Source organism: Leuresthes tenuis, unplaced genomic scaffold (assembly GCF_036924035.1).
Source record: "Leuresthes tenuis unplaced genomic scaffold, fLeuTen1.0.hap1 SCAF_22, whole genome shotgun sequence".
In the NCBI taxonomy this organism is placed as follows: Eukaryota; Metazoa; Chordata; class Actinopteri; order Atheriniformes; family Atherinopsidae; genus Leuresthes; species Leuresthes tenuis.
The window spans coordinates 11,705,136-11,723,376 of record NW_027325376.1 but is presented as its reverse complement, the minus strand read 5'-3'; the positions used below and the strand labels follow the sequence as shown (position 1 = coordinate 11,723,376).

The 18,241-nt window shown below is 39.7% G+C and overlaps 1 protein-coding gene across 1 annotated transcript in view; it reads right to left on the bottom strand.

Annotated features, from left to right (window-relative positions):
- Positions 1–302: 302 nt before the first annotated feature.
- Positions 303–18,241, bottom strand: part of sema4f (sema domain, immunoglobulin domain (Ig), transmembrane domain (TM) and short cytoplasmic domain, (semaphorin) 4F) — a 47,717-nt gene continuing 29,778 nt past the window's right edge. The window contains exons 2-15 of the mRNA XM_072376840.1: positions 9,622–9,767; positions 8,881–8,940; positions 6,060–6,158; positions 5,493–5,604; positions 5,237–5,356; positions 4,952–5,106; positions 4,695–4,876; positions 3,958–4,099; positions 3,649–3,862; positions 3,316–3,425; positions 3,053–3,204; positions 2,683–2,738; positions 2,326–2,516; positions 303–2,173 (exon numbers count right to left, since the gene is read on the bottom strand). Of these exons, the coding sequence (XP_072232941.1) occupies positions 1,454–2,173; positions 2,326–2,516; positions 2,683–2,738; positions 3,053–3,204; positions 3,316–3,425; positions 3,649–3,862; positions 3,958–4,099; positions 4,695–4,876; positions 4,952–5,106; positions 5,237–5,356; positions 5,493–5,604; positions 6,060–6,158; positions 8,881–8,940; positions 9,622–9,767 (2,459 nt within the window). The 3' untranslated portion in view covers positions 303–1,453. The remainder of the gene's footprint in view (positions 2,174–2,325; positions 2,517–2,682; positions 2,739–3,052; positions 3,205–3,315; positions 3,426–3,648; positions 3,863–3,957; positions 4,100–4,694; positions 4,877–4,951; positions 5,107–5,236; positions 5,357–5,492; positions 5,605–6,059; positions 6,159–8,880; positions 8,941–9,621; positions 9,768–18,241) is intronic.

Here is an 18,241-nt window from a genome sequence, read left to right as displayed (position 1 = left end):
TTTAAACACACTTTCAAGCAAACAAAATATAGCAATGTTTACCATAAAGCTTGAAAGACAATCAAAGTTAAGGATTAAAGTCAACTCATCAGGAACCTGAAAGATATTAAGCCTTACCTGTGACTGGTTGCAGCAGAAAATCAAAGACAAAATCATGAACTAATCCTCTGCTTGCTTTTTAGTACTAAAGTTATAAAGTATCAATGTGTCAATTGCTAAGAGTAAGAGCTATACATGGCCAGAGCAGTTCTATTGAGGCACATTTATCTCATTTAACTACAAATGCATCTGGAAATGATTGCTAACATGTATTCAATGCATTTAATGTACAAACAAGCACACACACTCACTCATAGCTGTAGGGCACATCACACTCTGTGTGTAACAAATTTACTCAAAGGTTTGGTCCGTCCTTATCTGGAGTTTGTTACAAATCTTTACATTTTCTCACATTCAGGATTTCGCCACACAATATGGCAACAGGATACTACAACTGTTTTCATGTTTTATTACAAAACAACATGACAGAAACTGAAAAAATGAGGTGATGGTGGTTTTGAGTCTGACAAGGTCCTTTCTTCCATACTGAAAGTAATTTGACATCATTTGATAGATGTTGGCCATCTGTCTCAGTAATGGTAAGTCAGAACACTGACAGTCTTGCATCTGATGCACCTTCAAATTTCCTCAGGGACACATTCTGAGAGATGATCTGGATTTGATTCACCTCTTGAACTGCTGCAATGTAGACAGGGACAGCCCTGTCCAACTCACTGAAGGGTCTGCAGTGAACTTATGGTTCTTTAGTCTTTGAAAGTGACATCACACTCTCTTTCTGAAGCTCACCCCCTGAGCAGTTCAACTGGGCAGTCTATGGCTCAGTGGTCCTTTGGTGCTTTTAGATTCATTAAGGTCTGGGATTTCAGTGGGTTGTCAGAGTGAGAAACAGAACGGTGCAGAAAGAAAAAATCACTTTTCTTTTGCAGTGCCATCAACAGAAGTGAATGAGAGATCAAACAACAACAAAGGTTATGGTGAAATATGGCTTTTCCATGTCTACTCATCAAGACATTTCATCCTTGTTTTCTTGTGACATTGGAATAACACAATAACCCGCTCACTTTCATGTTAACAGTCCATTTCAGACTGCTTATATTTACATTGTAAATTTACATCCAACATATTTTTCTTTAGCTGTGGCTCTCAACCTGAGTGAGTCACAGTAAATAGTCTGTCCCACTCTGTTAAGTTTTCTGTCTTGCAGTTCTCTTGCATAAAAGCTCTCTTACATGCTTAGACATAAATTTATATTTCTCATAATTCTCTGTAGTCTCTTTTCATCCCACAGCTCCCATCCAAAGGCTTTTGGCAGAACACACTTTGCATTTGTCCCATTGGTATTCAGTTTATTTGGAGGATGCATGCAAAATGGTTCAACAGTATTTAAATCACCTTATATTGAGCTTTCTTCACACTGAGCCAGCGGTGCAGGTGATTTAAACATCGGAAAGCTAGCAAGTTCCTCCTCTAGTCCTTTCATTCCCTCCCTCAATCCATCTCCCAGCTCCTCATCCACCTCATCCCCCTCCCCCAACTCCCTCTCTCCCCCTTCAGATGTCACCCGCTCCTCCGTCCTTCCATCCAGCATGTCCGCTACTAAAATTTCTGAAGTGAGCTTCAGCCCACTGCTACTTGTGTTGCAATTGCCATAAAGTGAATTTCTATGTCCATTGCTGCCATTGCTGTTTATCAGGGCACCACTGTAACTATTTTGATGGTGACCACCATTTCCCTGATTACTAAGGAGTGTTGTCGTTGTGGTAGAAGTCGTCCCATTTCGCTTTTCTATCAGCCGGAATCCATCAGAAAGCAGGCTTGCACTGCTAGGGGACTGAGGAGTAGCTGAGGAGCCGAGCAAGCCCCGCTCCTTCTCTGATGACAGCGAATTATCTGGCATTTGGTGGCCCTGGCGGACACTGCTTCGCCTTCGGATCACGAAATATAGGAGGCATGACCCAAATATTAGACCTCCAACAAAGAAAACGATGTAGATGGCCAGCACCTGACGACCCCCTGTTCCTGCCACTGTTCCTCCAGCACTAGGGTCTTCTAGTGTTAGATAATAGGCTGCTCTGCGGCAAGGGGTGGGGTCTCTGATGCCTGGTCCCCCCTCCTGAAGGAAAGGTGTATCAGAGAAAAATACTTTTCAGATACAATCTATCAAAGATGATCTATATTTTTCTGTGAAAAAGTAAACAGCAGTATAGATTTTTAAAAAAGAAAAGAAAGAATGAGCTGGGGAGTCTCTCTGTGACGCTTGTGTACCTGGCATGTGCAGACGTATTGTCCAAGGCTGTCCTTGGTAACAGTCACCTCCAAATCAGAATGGTGTTGCCTGGTGTGTCTGTGGGGAGGATGTTCCCAGTGGCAGGGCCTTGGAGACAGCTGGATGCATGGCAACAAGAGGCGCAGGCCCATGGAGACTCGTAGCTCTCTGATGGATGGGCGGCAACGCCCTGGACAAGAGAACAAGAATCAAAGAGCAGAATAATAGACCTGAAAGGCATATTAGGTATTTAATTGATTCTAATAATGTAACACAGTTTTGAAATAAAGTAAAAACCTGATCACATGATCCATCATCTACAAAACAGGTATAGAAATGCTCCTGAATATACTTACCCTCCTGTGCATCACACTTTTTCAAAGCATCATCCACCACATCACCTGGACCAGGGCTGAACACAGATTAATAATGATTATTAAAGCTTTCTTTCTTTCAACTTTTGCTTCATTTGGTCATTTTAGTCACTTTTTTGGATATGGAAGCCTTTCCTTTCTTACAGCATTTCAATGTCAACTGCTTTACACAAATGTCCAAAGGCATAACCACATCTCTGGTCAGTATCAGATGTTTAAAACAAAGTACATATCTAATGTAATAAAAATAGGTCAGTCACAAAATCTCTTTTATGAACTAATGTAGATGCATTCTGAATTTGATTTTCATTTTTGGACATCTGCCAAATTACTGTGATACTCCGGTACTCACTCTGCCTCTGTGAGCCTGCAGGTTTTATCCGTTGTGCTCCACACACAACCTAGTCCTCTGGCTCTGGCACACACCTCACAGCTGGTATACAGAGAACAGCCTTCAGCTTGGATACGAGCCAGAGACAGTGGGCTTCCCACCAGAGCCCGGCCCTGGAAACACAGGGAACCCTTACAGATTCAACGAGCAATAAAATGGATGTTTGCAGACACTGCAGATGATAATATGCATGGCTGCATGTGAGGTAGGAATGCACATGCTACCTGATGCAGTAAAATGTTGTTTACAGGCTCCTGTGACGTAAACAGAGGAATCTCCTGCAGTAAAGTGGCATTCTGGCCCACTACTGCCACCCAGTGGAGCTCCCCCTGGCCTGCAGCAAAAATACACATTAATAAATATTTCACTTTATTTCTTATACTTTGAATCAAACCATTTGTGGAAGATCATTTCAATTTTGAATAAATATGTGTAACATTTTTACATGTCTGAAAAAATTACAATCTAGGCTAGACTTTCGAAACATCCACTAACATGATTAAATCTCATTATCTGTCCTCTTATTCAATTTGATCTCAAACTCCTTCTCTTGTCACCTGTTCCAAGATGTAGTACTGCTCTGCTCTGCCCCTCTCCACTGCTCATCAGGGTCACAGCCAGTTTGGTGTATGTGATTCCCTTCCGGACCAGGAGGGGTGCTGCAGTGACACTGTTCTCCATCAGAGGGTGGTCTCTCACGAACGTCAGGACTTTGTCAGGAAGTTTCAAGGAGGATTCAAATCCTTCAGCTTTTAATGCACTGTTTAAACACTTTAAGGGGGGGTATGAGTCATTTAGGTATTTTAGTGGAACACAACAAAAGGTATTGTTTGAAGTGATGTAGAAGAGAGACAATAGTTTCCTACCTGGCCAGGCCTTGGTGTAGGAACAGGTTCAGGATTGATCCAGTTCTCGCAAGTCTTTCTCAACTCTTTAAAGGGACCATCCATCACTTTGCTGATTTCAGACAGACTAAACACACAGACAGCTGACACCTCTTCAGGCTCCCTGTGAAGGGGGGGCAGTTTGTATTTTAAGATTTTGCAGGGATGACTTTACTTTTTGGATAAGTGCAATCCGTTTTCTGCCCATAACATTCCAAAGCACCACAAAAAACACGATTAAATAAAAATATTTTGGTCTTGGCTGTTGTTAGGGGGTGTTTTGACCAAATTAATAGAGAGACGGTTTAAGTTACCACCAGAAAATGGTTAGTTTATCTTTGCATAATTATTGGACACAACAGGGAACAGCTCATCTGCCTCCATGTTGCTATGGATATATGTTAGAGTATCCATATGTTGATATGGATACTCTATGGATATAAATAATGCTTACAAGCAGTGTTTTGAGTTATTCTACAAATTTACAGTCACCATATATGGAGGAAAAACTTTAATTTTAGCTTTACAATCTGTAAACAAAAATGGTATATGTATTGATCTTTCTGCAGCTTTTGTTCTCCAACACCTCTCTGAACAATCTCCTTTTCTCTCTTTTCATAACTAACATGATTCCTTGCCATTTATTAAACAGCAGAGTAGTTACAAAACACAGCAGATTTAGGACCGTGGCTCTGATTTGCCAACCTTTCTCTGCTTACCACTGGGAGGTGAACAGTCCGTAGAAGTGTGTGCTGCTGGCGTCGCCTGGAGTGTGTTGCTGGGTGAAAACATCTGTCAGGATGTTATAGCGCTGACCACTAGGTTTGTCTTCACAGACGAGCTGGGCCTTGAGAAAAGTGGTCCATCGTCGCTGCAGAGTCTTCATCCCCCCAACATCAGACTGAAAATTCAACGAGAATTCAGTTCAGTTCAAGCAAATAAAGAATTGAATAATTCAGTCAAGATGCTGTGTTACCTTGCAGACCCGTGCCACTCTTGGCACTTTGACTTTGGTGTATAGATCATACTCTTTGGCCATCTCAGTGAAGAAGAAGTAGATTTTGTCATCGTCTCCTGTCGGGTTTCTGTCTGCAGACTGCTCTATGAAGGCTGAGCTGACAAACTCTGGATCTGAATATGTGCACACAGATACAAAAACTTACTTATCCCCATAAGTAAGTGTGACATTAACACAGAGTGTGTTTTTTGGAGGCTTGTGGTGGAATGTCAACAAGTGAGAATGTGTGCATGTGCATCTCACCACTGAGCCAGTTAATGGATCGCTCAGTTCGGATGCGCTCCTGCTCAGGGCCCGTTGCCCGGGAGATGTCGAAGAGAGTTCCCAGAAAGTTACTTGTGGCTGCTGTGTACAGGATACCATCTAGACAAAAGAGAGTGAAATAAGAGGATTTTATCTACGCTTTGGAAATGCAATAAATGCTTAAAACATCCTTATCAAAATAGCCTGAAAGTCAATCAAACATTGAATCATCAGTCAATAATCCAGCAGCACTTACCTGCCATAACAGCTGTGTAATGTTGACTGGGCTCAAAGGGGCACTTGCCCTTTCCTGTCTCCATCTTCACTCCTCCATCCTCAGCTTTTTCCAGGGTGAAGGAGGAGAGCTCCTACACGAGGAGAGGCACAGCTTAAAACTTAAATGATAACAGCAATTAAGTATGTTCAACCCATTTGAAATTAATTACCATGAAATAGGCTCTTGGTTTCTGTTTGATCGGTTACAGGTTATCTTTTAGTAAGCAGTGCTGCTCAACTCTAATTATGCTCTCTAATGCTCAAAGCTTTAATGGAATTAGAATTAGTACATGCTGGGAAATGTGTAACTGAGGTCTGCAAAATCCTTTAAATGATAATTAACTTGCATACTTTGATAAAACATGAGAATGACTGTCCTTGAGTATGTGTGTGTATATTTTTCTGCTTGTCCTTTATGTGGTTAGAATGAAAGTGTAATCTAGCCACACAGAAAGTCAATCTGTGTGACTTGATTACACACATGTGCATAAACTGTGTCCCCTCCTATGACAGATCATCATTAATTAACAAGATTATGAACACAAACCAGGAAGGCACACTGGGGGTCAAAGGCATAGGTGCCACAGACGTAGATGCGTCCATCTCCCAGAAATTCCAACAGACGGATATAATTATTGCAGTCCACCTGCAGAGGGAGACAAAGCCATAAAAATAAAGAAAAGCTAGGCTCAACTTTAATAATTAGAAGAGTATATATACTCTTCTAATTATATACATATACATACATATACATGCATATATATATATATATATATGTACGTAAAAACACAGTCCATCTTCTTTTTTGGGATCAAAATTACATGAATTTGTGGTCCCAAACCTCACTAGAGTTTAGGAGAGTAACTGTAGTGGATTCTGTGAAAAAGCAGGGGTATCAATGATTCTGACTGGAAATCGGAGACCCCCACTGCTTGAAGTGACACTTGAGAGCCCCACTGCTACCCAGAAAAGACCACCCTTACGAACACACACTCAGACATGAAGGCAAAGACCATTTATACTCATGCATAAATAATGCACATGCTTCTTTGGAAATTTTGCTCTTATTTAAACACTGCAGCGATGATACATTGTTTTGTCCTTGCACAGTTTCTTTTTTTCCACTCACATCTCTGTTATGGAAAAACGCTCCCGTTTTCCAGGTCACCATCAAACTGTGACGCAGGTAATTTTTTATCAAGCTTGTGTTTGCGTGGCATTGCCTGCCACCCTCAGTGAGCTCCAGGCCTGAGTCATCGCCTTCCCAAGGAACTGATCCTCTCCGGGGCCCAGATCATGTCACTGAAATCAGCCCTCCCCACTAACACCACTCACCACCATCATGCTGGTACAGCTCAACGTGAGACAAACATGGTGCCAGAAAGAGAGAACATGTGCTCAGACTGATATAAATGGAATCATCTCCAGATTAACCATTTCATAGGCCCAAATAAACCATGTTCTTGCAAATTAACCTCATTCACAATCTGGCATGGGGTGGATCAAAGTGTTCTGTTTTATTATTCATGTGTCAAATACATTTCTAATGTATACTTGATTATAACTTTGACTGTTCTTCTTATATTAAAACCCTGTATGACTTAAGTGCTCACTGGGAAATTGAGTGTCTTACTACAAAGGCATCTAAATGTTTTTCATGCTCACTGACATTTAGTATTATCCATTAGGTCCACAGTTACGGGCTTTTTGCTGACTGATGAATCCACCTCGGCCAGGTAGAGGAGTGTATGAACACCATTTAAGAACTAATTTGTTGATGCGTTTCCCCCATGTGATGAACACAAAGATGTACTTAAACTTCAGTGAAATGTAATTGAATTTATCATTTCAACACCGCTGATGTTGTGTTTTAGTCACATCTTGCTGGTGGTCGTGAGGTAACACGCTAAGTTTTCCTGTTTTGTTCCTGTGAGTCTGTATTTTTCCCATGATTCAAGCAGATGCACATTTGTGTGGCTAACTTTGGAACACAGTCACTGACATAATGTGTTCCCTTGTTCCTTTCTACAATCAAAATAGTTCAATCTCAGTAAAAAAAAAAAAAGTGAAAAGACAAAAGCCAGCAATTCAGCAGTTGCTCTAACTCTCTTTGCCCTCATTCTTCTCCTCTAACTCACATATAATATTTTAATCAATGTTTTCACAGAAAAAACACAACCAATATCTTCTCGGTTTTTATCAGTCAATCATTCACCTCCCCTCTTTACAGTTTAAAATAAGAAAACTGTGCTGATGATAAGTGTATGAAATAGGTAAAAACTAATTGCCCTTCCCTACCTTTAAAACCCTGAGCTTCCACTAACTTTGTTTATCTTTATATTCAACCTCGTTTTTCTGGACTGAGGCTTTATTTTTTTAGTACAAACAGGTCAACTGAGGATACACAGTCAGTCTTTTTTTTGGCTGTAATACTAATCTCAGACCCTCCACTTTGATGCTGAATCTCTATATTAGTCCGGTGTTGCTTGTTAAAACTAACAAATTGCTAAAACTCAACCAACACAGATTGAGTCCACTGTTGCTTGACTGTAAGTAGTTAAGTAGTAGCAGAGCTTAATGAGAAGGACTGTTTTAGAGTACAGTATGCTCTATTTAACCCACAGACAGTTACTGGACATCTGTGACTTCACATACACCATCTCTCACTCTTACTGTTTTTGTGTTGGTATGTACATTCACACACATGCACACGCACACGCGGTGATGCATTGGAATGAGTCCCAGAACTTCCCATCCAATGCCCAACAGCAATGGGTTGTGAAAAAAACACACACACAATAGAAAAAGACATATACACATGTAGACGACATCTCACAAATCTGTGAGGCTACTTGGATCCAAAACATTATAGTTAAGGAACAACTGATGATTTTCTAAAAGTTGTTCTTATGTAAAGGACTAGTGTCTTCTGATTTGGTGGAGCTGTTTCCAGTTAAAAATGCCAACGCTTCTCATAATGAAAAGTTATTTAGACCAATTTATCACTGATTATACGTTTTTTTTGTCATTTGGTGACAAGGACTGGTGAAATTTCATTTACATTTATTGTTTATCCTTCAAAAATTATAGTGGTAACATGTATAAATGATTTCATATTCAAAACCTCAGTCACATTGGAAGATAACATTTTGTAGGATATTGGGTCCAAAATGGAGACTAATCATCTCAGTAATTTATGAATCTAGTTGGGTTGCAGCACATGCAGGTTTTTCATACACCTTTTTTGGTGACACGTGTCTTAGTTGTCAAGAGTTAAGAAATTAGCATAGTATTTGCAAAAATCTTCTTTTTTGTTTCTTTTTTTTTTAGCTTTATGTGGGGCGCACACACACACACACGGGTCTCACCTCTGTCTTTCCTTTCGCCACACAAGACTTCCTCTTATCCTCAGGCACATCCCAAACAATCTGGAGACAAAGTAAAGAGACTGTCAGTGTCACTTATTCGTCAGTAGCTGATTAGTAATCACAGAAAGTTCTGGTTCCACTCCTTGGAAATCTCTACATTTCTGTTATAGTAATGACAAACAGAGTATTGTGAAAATATTTACTAAAATATTCACCTTCGGCCCTTACACAACATTTCTGATTAAATTAGGGTCAAGTTTTCAACAGGGCTGCTCATAATGTCAAGTGGATTCTTCTTAGCTACTCCATGGTAGAATAACGTGTGCTTTGGGTCGTCTTTGCTGCATTAAGATTCAGTTAAAAAACAGATGTCTTAACATTTTCCTTTCAAATTCTTGCTCCCACTCCTGAAGAGGGTAAGGATTTTCTTGAATTTTCTCCAATTCAACACAATCTGTCGATATTTAATAGTGGAGTCCAAAGTCTTTGGATATGGTATTGTAACCTTTTCTAATCTGATAGGCCATAATCCATGATAGATCACTTGGCTCTAATTCTGTATACAAATTCATATACTACTAATTTACGCAATTTTAGATTGTTTTCCTAAATAAATAAATAACCAAGTATAATTTTCACAATTCACAAACCTTCAAGCGATATTAGTAAATACTTTATATCTATTCATAGCTTACAAACATGCACACAGACACACACACACAGGCACATTCTAATTACCACCTTTTTTGGTTCTTGGTTGAGGTTGTTGGTGTCTACTGCCAGTATGGTGTCTCTGGCACCCAGGAAGAGCAAGCCTGACGAACGATCCAGAAGGAAGGTGCTGAAGTTGGCCGCACTCTTGAGCGTCTCTGAACCCAGAATGGTGTCTGCAGAGCAAAAGAGAGAAGCCGTGACATTTTCTAGAGAAGTTGTTACTGTTGCCAACGGTAGGATCTAAAAAGGACCCAAAAAAATTCTCAGAGTGAGCTGCAAGTACACCAACATGTACTGCATTACCCATGCAACAGTGAGAGCCCGCGGCTGACAGGATGATTTAAATCAAATATGATTTCTGTGCAATTTAATCAGAGGAAGAGATAAAAGAAGGAGGGATGATAGCTGAAATCAAGTTATAAAAGTAAACCTTTCAACCTGCCCCTGAACATTCTTTTTTGCTATGTTTTAGTCTGTGTCAGTGTGGTTTATCAGTCATCCAGGTCGTGAAATTCCAAAAGCTTGAATAAGGGCAATTGCACCTCTTCTTGGTTCTTGAGGACATTTCGCCTTCATCAGTCTCTGTCTGAGGGTGTTCCTATGACTGAAATGCACCAGAATGTTATGTTTGGAGAAAATATGTCTAAGGTTCTCAGACACACCTGTCACATATGGAATTACAATATGTTAGCCCCTGTTCTTCTTGGTCCAGATTTCGTTGCTGATTTGACAAAGGTCTGGTTTGGATCTCCACAAGTTTGAAGTGCTTTCTTGAGGCGTTGGTTTTCTTTTTGTTTTCCTTCAGCCTTAGTAGGGACACTCTCAGACACATGATGAGGTGTTCTGATGATGGCCAGTTTGTGTGTGTAGATTTCCGGTAAACCTCCGTCTTGAGACTTCCGTCTTCCTCATTGTGCACAGAACAGTCCAAAAAAGGCAGCCTGTTGTCTTTCGCATCCTCCCTCATGAACTTGATGCACACAATTCACACATTGGTCAAGTGACTCAGTGACACATGTGACCTTAACAACCTTCCCAGTGTGAACGGTCCCTCTATTTATAAGGCTATACTCCACAACAACTAGTTTAGAACCAAAGAAGCCTGTCAGATAAGAGGTGAAACGTCTTTAAGAACCAAGAAGAAGTCCAGTTGCTCTTAATGAAGCTTTTAGGATGACATTTTAGTCTTTTTCTTTCCTTTATCAACAGTTGGATACTATTTATTTTTTTCTGTTTTGTTAACATCTGTTTTGAACAGTGTACCTTCAGAATCACATTCACTCATGAGAAAAAAACATTAAAAAAATAAATAAAATATAATTATAATGTATAATAAATAATCAACTCATCTTTTACATAACAATCTACGTTATGCAATCTATGTGTGTAATTTCATATCTCTCTCCTCACATTGTATGAATCGAATCCCTGAGGCTTTTGAATTGCATTCCAGCTCTTGTTTGCTCTCTATGTCAGTCACTCTCCCTCCTACTCTTTCCTCTGTACAAAACCTTATCTGTTTGTGTATGTGTGTTAATGTCACAGCAGCAGCTGAAAGAATAGTGTACAGCTGTGTCCTGAACATCTTTCGAGTGCTGGTGGGATGCTTTGTGTGCACAGTCTACCTGTGTGTGTGTGTGTGCGTGCGTGCGTGTGTGTGTGTGTGTGTGTGCATATGTATATGTGAGCGAGAAAGTTTAGTTGTGTTCAAACTGCTACAATTCTGACCTTTTTAGGCTTTCATGAAAAAGGCCAGACATGCTCAATTACATAAGAGATTTTTCAAAAAGACACTCATTTCCAAAGAGGGAGGAGCCAGCAATTGATCTGCAAATCCTCATCAAACACTTTAATATGTCCTGTTGGACACTTCAATATGTGATGTCTTCTTCTCTTTTTCTTTAAGAAATAATCATCCATAAACATCCTCAGCTTACTGCTGTGTAAAAAACAACCAATGCAAGTCCATTACATAGTCTACAAATAACCAACATAAGCTGGCCTCTCATTAACTAATTTTCATAAGCAACAAAAGCTTTGCATTTTGTTTTGTGAATTTAAATAGTCATAGAGAGGTTAAGACTGTTACATTCAAAGTTCCATTTTAAGCCGTTTTTTAACCTTTCTCTCTTAAGGGCATGGTGTATAATATGTAGTGACATCCAGTAGAAGGATATTTACGTTGCAGTAAACTGATTACAGCTGACCTTATCCTCTCCCTTTTCAAGTTTGAAGATAAAACTGTAGGCTACTCTAGAAACACGGTGATGCAGCACAGCAGAGTCAGAGGAAAAATAACTCATGCTGTGCACATTCAAATAGCTTGTTGTAGGGTAACAAAAAAACACGCTGTAATTTATTACTGTAAAGTCAGTACACTTGTGAAAACATATTTTATTCCTTTTTGTTCATAAATCCCCTTAAATGTTGCACATTGAACCTTTAACTAACCTTACTACAGTCATAGCTGTACTTGATTTTAAGGCATCAAACTAACACCCCCATATAAATTAGACAAGACTGGAAGCGACATGCCTTTGGGCGTTACTTACTGCATCAATAATAAGGGAAATTCAAGAGGGATATAGAGGAAAGAACAAAAGCACACACGTGTAGACGCCCTGTATTAGTCTGCAGGTACAGCTGAGAATGTGACACTAAGCCACGATGATAGGGAAAAGCATTACACAGCAGACCGCTCAGTCATAAAACATTTCATTACTTCAGGATGACAGTTGGCAAGTAAAATCAGAGTCTAAAATCTTTTCCACAAATTACATGAATAATAAAATCATGAAGAAAAATCCTTTGAGGATCCCAAATAGAGTTAGAGGAACATGAACCCCAATTTAGCAGCTGCTGACTAAAAGATTAACAATCTTCATATTTTTATGGTGGTTGGGACCCCAAGCACCACATCGGGATATCCACATAAATCACATCGCGCTGACATGATTTTCCACTTAGAGCCCGTCTGTTTCCGCCTGTGCCGTTCTATGAAATGAAAAAAGATCCCAACATGCTGACATCTGCCGGTAACCGAATCACAAACATTTTATCTCCTCCTGCCTCCATCCAGACTCCCTCATCCAGTAAGTCTGTCTGTTCCCTGTAACATTTCACATGAAAGTCATTTCTCATTTACTAAGAAGCCATCTGTTCAGCTAAAAGGCCTCCAGGCATTAAATAGCAAGAGTGGTTCTCATTTGCTTGCAGAGGGTTTGCACTTCCTGAAAGAACAGAAGACAGAGACATGCGGAGCAATACAATAAGTGTCTTTCAAATACATCGCAGCTGCTGATATTAAATGTGTGAGTCTCCATGTTGCCCTTGATTGAAATTTTTTGGAGTATGCTGTCCTTCTTTAGCTTTTACACCCAAAGCTACAGAAATAAACACTTTCCTCCTCAATCTGTCTGTCAAATCTGACTTGAAAAAAGGAAATGAGTTTGGATGAGAATCATAAAATCATGAGACCTCCCAGCTCTCTCAGTCCTCTTCCTCCTTTTTCATGTTTGTTTCTTTTGTCAGTTCCTTAAACTGTGGTCTAGACCCCGCATCCACAGTTTCACTTTTCTGCCTGTATCCTCTTACTGGACTGATACATACACACATGTGCAACAAAGTAGACATGAGCGTTAGTGACACAGGCCAAAGGCAAGATCTGGAGCTGTGTCCTTGTGAACTGGTCCTCACTGGCTGTATAGGACACACACACATGCACATGATGCCACCACCTGCTGTGCACCCTAATGTAGAGAGATGATTCCTAGAGCTACACCATCTGCCCCTGTTGCACACTGTGACACAAATACACTCACACACACACCTCTGAACCTACACGAAAAAAAGAGGAAAAAAAGTCAGCTCTAAAACTAATAAACCTTTTTAACCGTATTTCACTTTAGTCTTCATGATCACAATCACATTAGAAAAGCTTTTTGAATAAATTTGACTTTGACATGTGTTATAAAGGATGGGAAGATGCTCTACAGGTTAGGTTAATGCCTCCTTGTTGACAACAGGGGACTGTATCAACCCCCCCCCCCCTTTAATATGCTAGACCTTAAATATGCTAGACAAAAAAAAAAAAACACCCAAAGTAAAAAGCGACCGGTGTGAGTATAAATGAATAAGTAGTCCTAAAATACAAAATTCTCTCCCCTGCCATGAATCATTTATTCTTTATACATTAAACATGACAGAGAGGCTTCCAGGGAGGGAAACCAACAGGGTCTGTGTGTGTGACTGTGTGTGTGAGTGGAGAGGGGAGGGACTGTCCATTAAGGGTTTAATAAACTGACTTTTGCTCTGAGGCACCAACCTTGGTCTCTAGCTACAGGGCATTGTGGGACAGAACCAAGAAGGAAGTGATAAATTATACACCTCCCTCCTTCAACTGTCAATCAAAACTGACGGGATGGAGCGAAGAGATGCAGAGGGGGAGCACACATTCTCCTGCCCCCACAGTCTCCTAGCACACACACTCAGCCCTCACAGTGAGACAGGACACAGCTGCAGGATCACCAGAATCCCACACTGTGCAGAGACACACATTTATAGCGCTATCATGCACTCAATGCCATTTCAGATTTTCCGGCTGCAGTTTCCTCTGAATTGTTGCGCAGCATACGGGGGCAGACCTGCTTCACAGGTTAAAGGAATACACCAGCTTTTCGCAGATTGTCAGACTGCAAAGCCATTAGCAAACTGACCTGCATCATAAAAACATGTTAGCCAGCGTTACTGTATAATGAAAGACAGACATCATCTGTCATCCAATGGAGGGGGGGCACCCCTTTGTCATTTACATTTACATGAGTGTATATTCTTTCCCTGTGTAAGCTGCCATCATATTTCATACGAATTATACCATTACTGAAAGTTTAAAAAGGAGAAATGGTTAGATTTTGAGGATAAAATGCTTATAACCCGATGAATGTCAATCACCTCTCTGCAAATACCACAGCTAACATTTGTTCAAGGAACTTTAAGTAAATCAACTCGAGCCCCATTAACCTGTCAGTAACTGAACATGGCCACGTCAAATCTGAATGACCCCCTCTGTAGTTTTCTGTAACATTTTGAAATGAAATTCTTCCTTTGTTGGACAAAGTAACCATGTACTTTTCACTTAGTAGGCACTACAGGCACATTAACGGGCAGAGGGAACATATAATCAGCCATTCAGAGGAATCTAACAGATCTATGATGCTCCTTGAAAACCCCTTGAAACCATTTGAACAAAAGCTTTGTCTTTTAAATAGTGATAGCTTTTTTATTTACATGGATTAACAGATCACTCAGATTGTCATTTTTTACACAACAGTGTGGTAGAAGAGTTGATAACACTTTCCTTTGGAGGATTTTATTTTTATTTTTTGATGGGTTGATATAAACTGTTACTTTCACTGGAATAAACAAAATTTTTTTTTTTAACAAAAGCAATGAGTAACTTTAGAATGGGATAGCATTTGAAACCTGAATCAACAACATTATCTCTATTTCAGGTCGGATATCTTGTCAGTTACAGCCCCTTTTTTCAAAAGGACTATTAGAATTCAGACCAGAAGGAATGGATTAAGAATGGAAACTTCAATGAGTTAGTATTTCATGAGAGAAAGACATTTATTTTCAAAGCAAGTTCTTCTTAGCCAGGGATGTTTTGGAGTCAGCCACTAACGGGGGCAGTAGCTCAAATGCATCAATATGCAATCATGAAATTAAAATTAAGATTAATTAAAATCTCTGTCTGAACTTTTACTCTAATTTACAATGAAGGAACAACAATTGCAAACATCCCAAACACAGAATGTTTAAGTTGCACAAATATTGTGCAACATGTGGTTTATTGTACCGTAGCTAATTTTGAACACAATTCACAACAAGACAAATACAGTGTCTGTTACATCTAGACAATGAAAATGGCTACCAAGACTGTTTGTGTGTGAGAGTGTATGCGTCTAATGTTTGGTTAACCCCTAGTCATTGTTCCTAAGTGTCTTATTGCCTTTACTTTGACTGATGAGAGAAGTCGGCTATTCAGGCATATCAAGAGCTGTTTCTAAACAGTGTAAAAGTTAGAGAGAGGGATTGAAACAGTTCAACAAAGTGTGTTTCAGAAATAACTGAGATTAACATGTTGCCCAGCATCTTGCCATAGACTGCATATGCTTTTTTCCAGCGTTGCATTGACAAAACATCATGGTCATGGTCAATTTCAGCCTTGTTTCAGTCTACAAATAGCTTCTCAAAGTCATCAAAGCATTGAGCTCATAAGATCTACAGTGATCACTCATCGTTTAGCTCCTTTTAGCATCAGCCGCTACATACCAAAGCCACAACAGCAGAAAAACAAAACCTATGTGACAGTTTATGCATGAAACATCACTAAAGAGAAGGAGAATGCTGTTGCTCAGACACTTATAAAATCAGTGCTTTATCTTTTAAAAGAGCAACCATGATGTAACATTAGAAGATGAAAAAGATGTGGATGCACCACTATCACAGTGGATCTGAAAACTACATGGTGCAATTTTCCAAATACGTGCAGAAAAACAAACATTAAGAACATGCAATGAAAAGCAAATCTGTATGAAGTTTTAGTATCACTTGAAATGAAGGAACGGCAATTGCAAACATTACAATAACAATATGTTTCAGTTGCCAAAACACAATAATTTATTATACAATGCAAATCAGTCAAGCTCTTACTGTAGAGAGTGAACCTTCAACTATTCAGTCATGCAGCGCTGAAGCTAAATCTTTCTCGAGCCTCTAGTTTTCTTTTCAGGCAGTTAAATTGGAGCTACAGCAAAAGTGTTTCCCATATTACAGTGCATCTGCAAATTTAGTCATGTCAAATGTAACAGCTTGTGAGATTTAATTGCAGCTCCAACAAAATACAACCCAAAGAAATGAGCAAAAATGGAAATAACAGTTTTTCTTAACAAAGCTGTGTCCGTGTTTGTGTGACTGAAGATATTCTACATCAGAAAGCAGTACAGAAACCACAACCACAAACAGGATTTGTTTAACAGCACTGCAGCTGAATCTTAACTGAGGTTATTAAAAACTTGACGTATTTGGACTGTTCAAGGATATGTAGAACGGCAGAACATTAATTCATGCAAATGTGGTGAAAAGATACATAATATTGTTGTCCTGCTATCAAATAAGATCCCTCACTAAACCACAAATCATTTGCAAAGAGCAGCTTTGTTTCCATAATATGTCAGATTTGAGGAGGGCGCCGATGAAAGATTTCACCAACAAAATAAGAACAACTTCTCCTCTTTTATCCTTCAACAGTTAAGTCACACTAAGCAAAACCATTTGAGTGATAGAGGAAGCCATTAGTTACAACTCATAAACCACTCTTGTCTTCCTCCTCTTCACTCAGAGGTGAAGACATCAAAAAAAGCAACATGACCCTGACACAGAGCGCTGGCCTCTCCTTTGAGGTTCTGCTTCAGTGAGAGCAGTAACACACACACACACACACACACACACACACACACACACATGCATACTTAAAGTCCTGAGGGAAGTGGAGGATTTTCAACCATAAAGAAAAATGTGGGGAGAGGTAAAGAGAAAAACTGAAGTATATGTAGGGGGAAGAAATGAAAGCATCAGAATTTCACTGAAACAAAGACAAAGGGAGAAAAAGAGGTAACGATGAAGTGAAGGGGGGCAAAGGTTGCAGCAGCTGATGGCACAATCTGATGCTACTCTTCTTATTCCTCATCTGCTTTTTTTATTATTATTTTGTTTCCTCTTGGGATGGGATGGAGTGTGCATTTGTGTGTTTATTTGAATTTTGATTCATCTATAATGCTTCAGCTCTCTTGCAACCATCTTCCTGTTTCCAGCCACCCACCTACCTACTTCCCCAGTTTCCCAGTGTCTCTCCCACCCCCATCCTCTCTCCCTCTGGCTGTGGATGATAAGCAGTAGCACTACTAATCAGGCTTGCCCTAAATTCGCACATGCCCTGCAGGATTAGTGTGTGTGTATGCATGTGTTGGTTTTGAAGCTGGTCACCAGCAGGATTCAGCAGCCCGCACACAGACAGTGTATGTACATAAAGCCCAGTGTGTATGAGAAACTCAATTTCAGTATGAATGAGTCATCAAGTCAACACAGTAGAGCTATTTTATCTCAAAGTAAGTAAAACTGTACTGCTAGATAATAAAATTCATTATGTTGCATAATTATTATCTTGGGAAATATCATGACTCGAAAAAAAACTTGCTGAGTACAGTAGACATGTAAAGAGGTAGATATAAACTTTTATATTTAGTATATCCACTCTACTGACCTCTAAACACTGGTGACAAAGAAGAAAACATAGGTTTAAGGAGGACTAATCTACCTCTAACTGAGTCCGGAAACCTTTGTTAATATACAAGAGGGTGGGGGGAGTAATAGGATAGGATAACACCTCTCAAACACAGACACTCACACACACTCACCTGCCTCTCTGTGTTTGGATTCTGGCTACTGAATTCAGACTAAACAAGGAGAAAACCTATGTCTTTCAAGCCAAACTGAGCAGGAGCAGACATAATATCTGGTACAACAGAACAGTTGTTCTCATTCATTTTATGGATGTGGGTTTTGATCAGATCAGATTAATATTTCC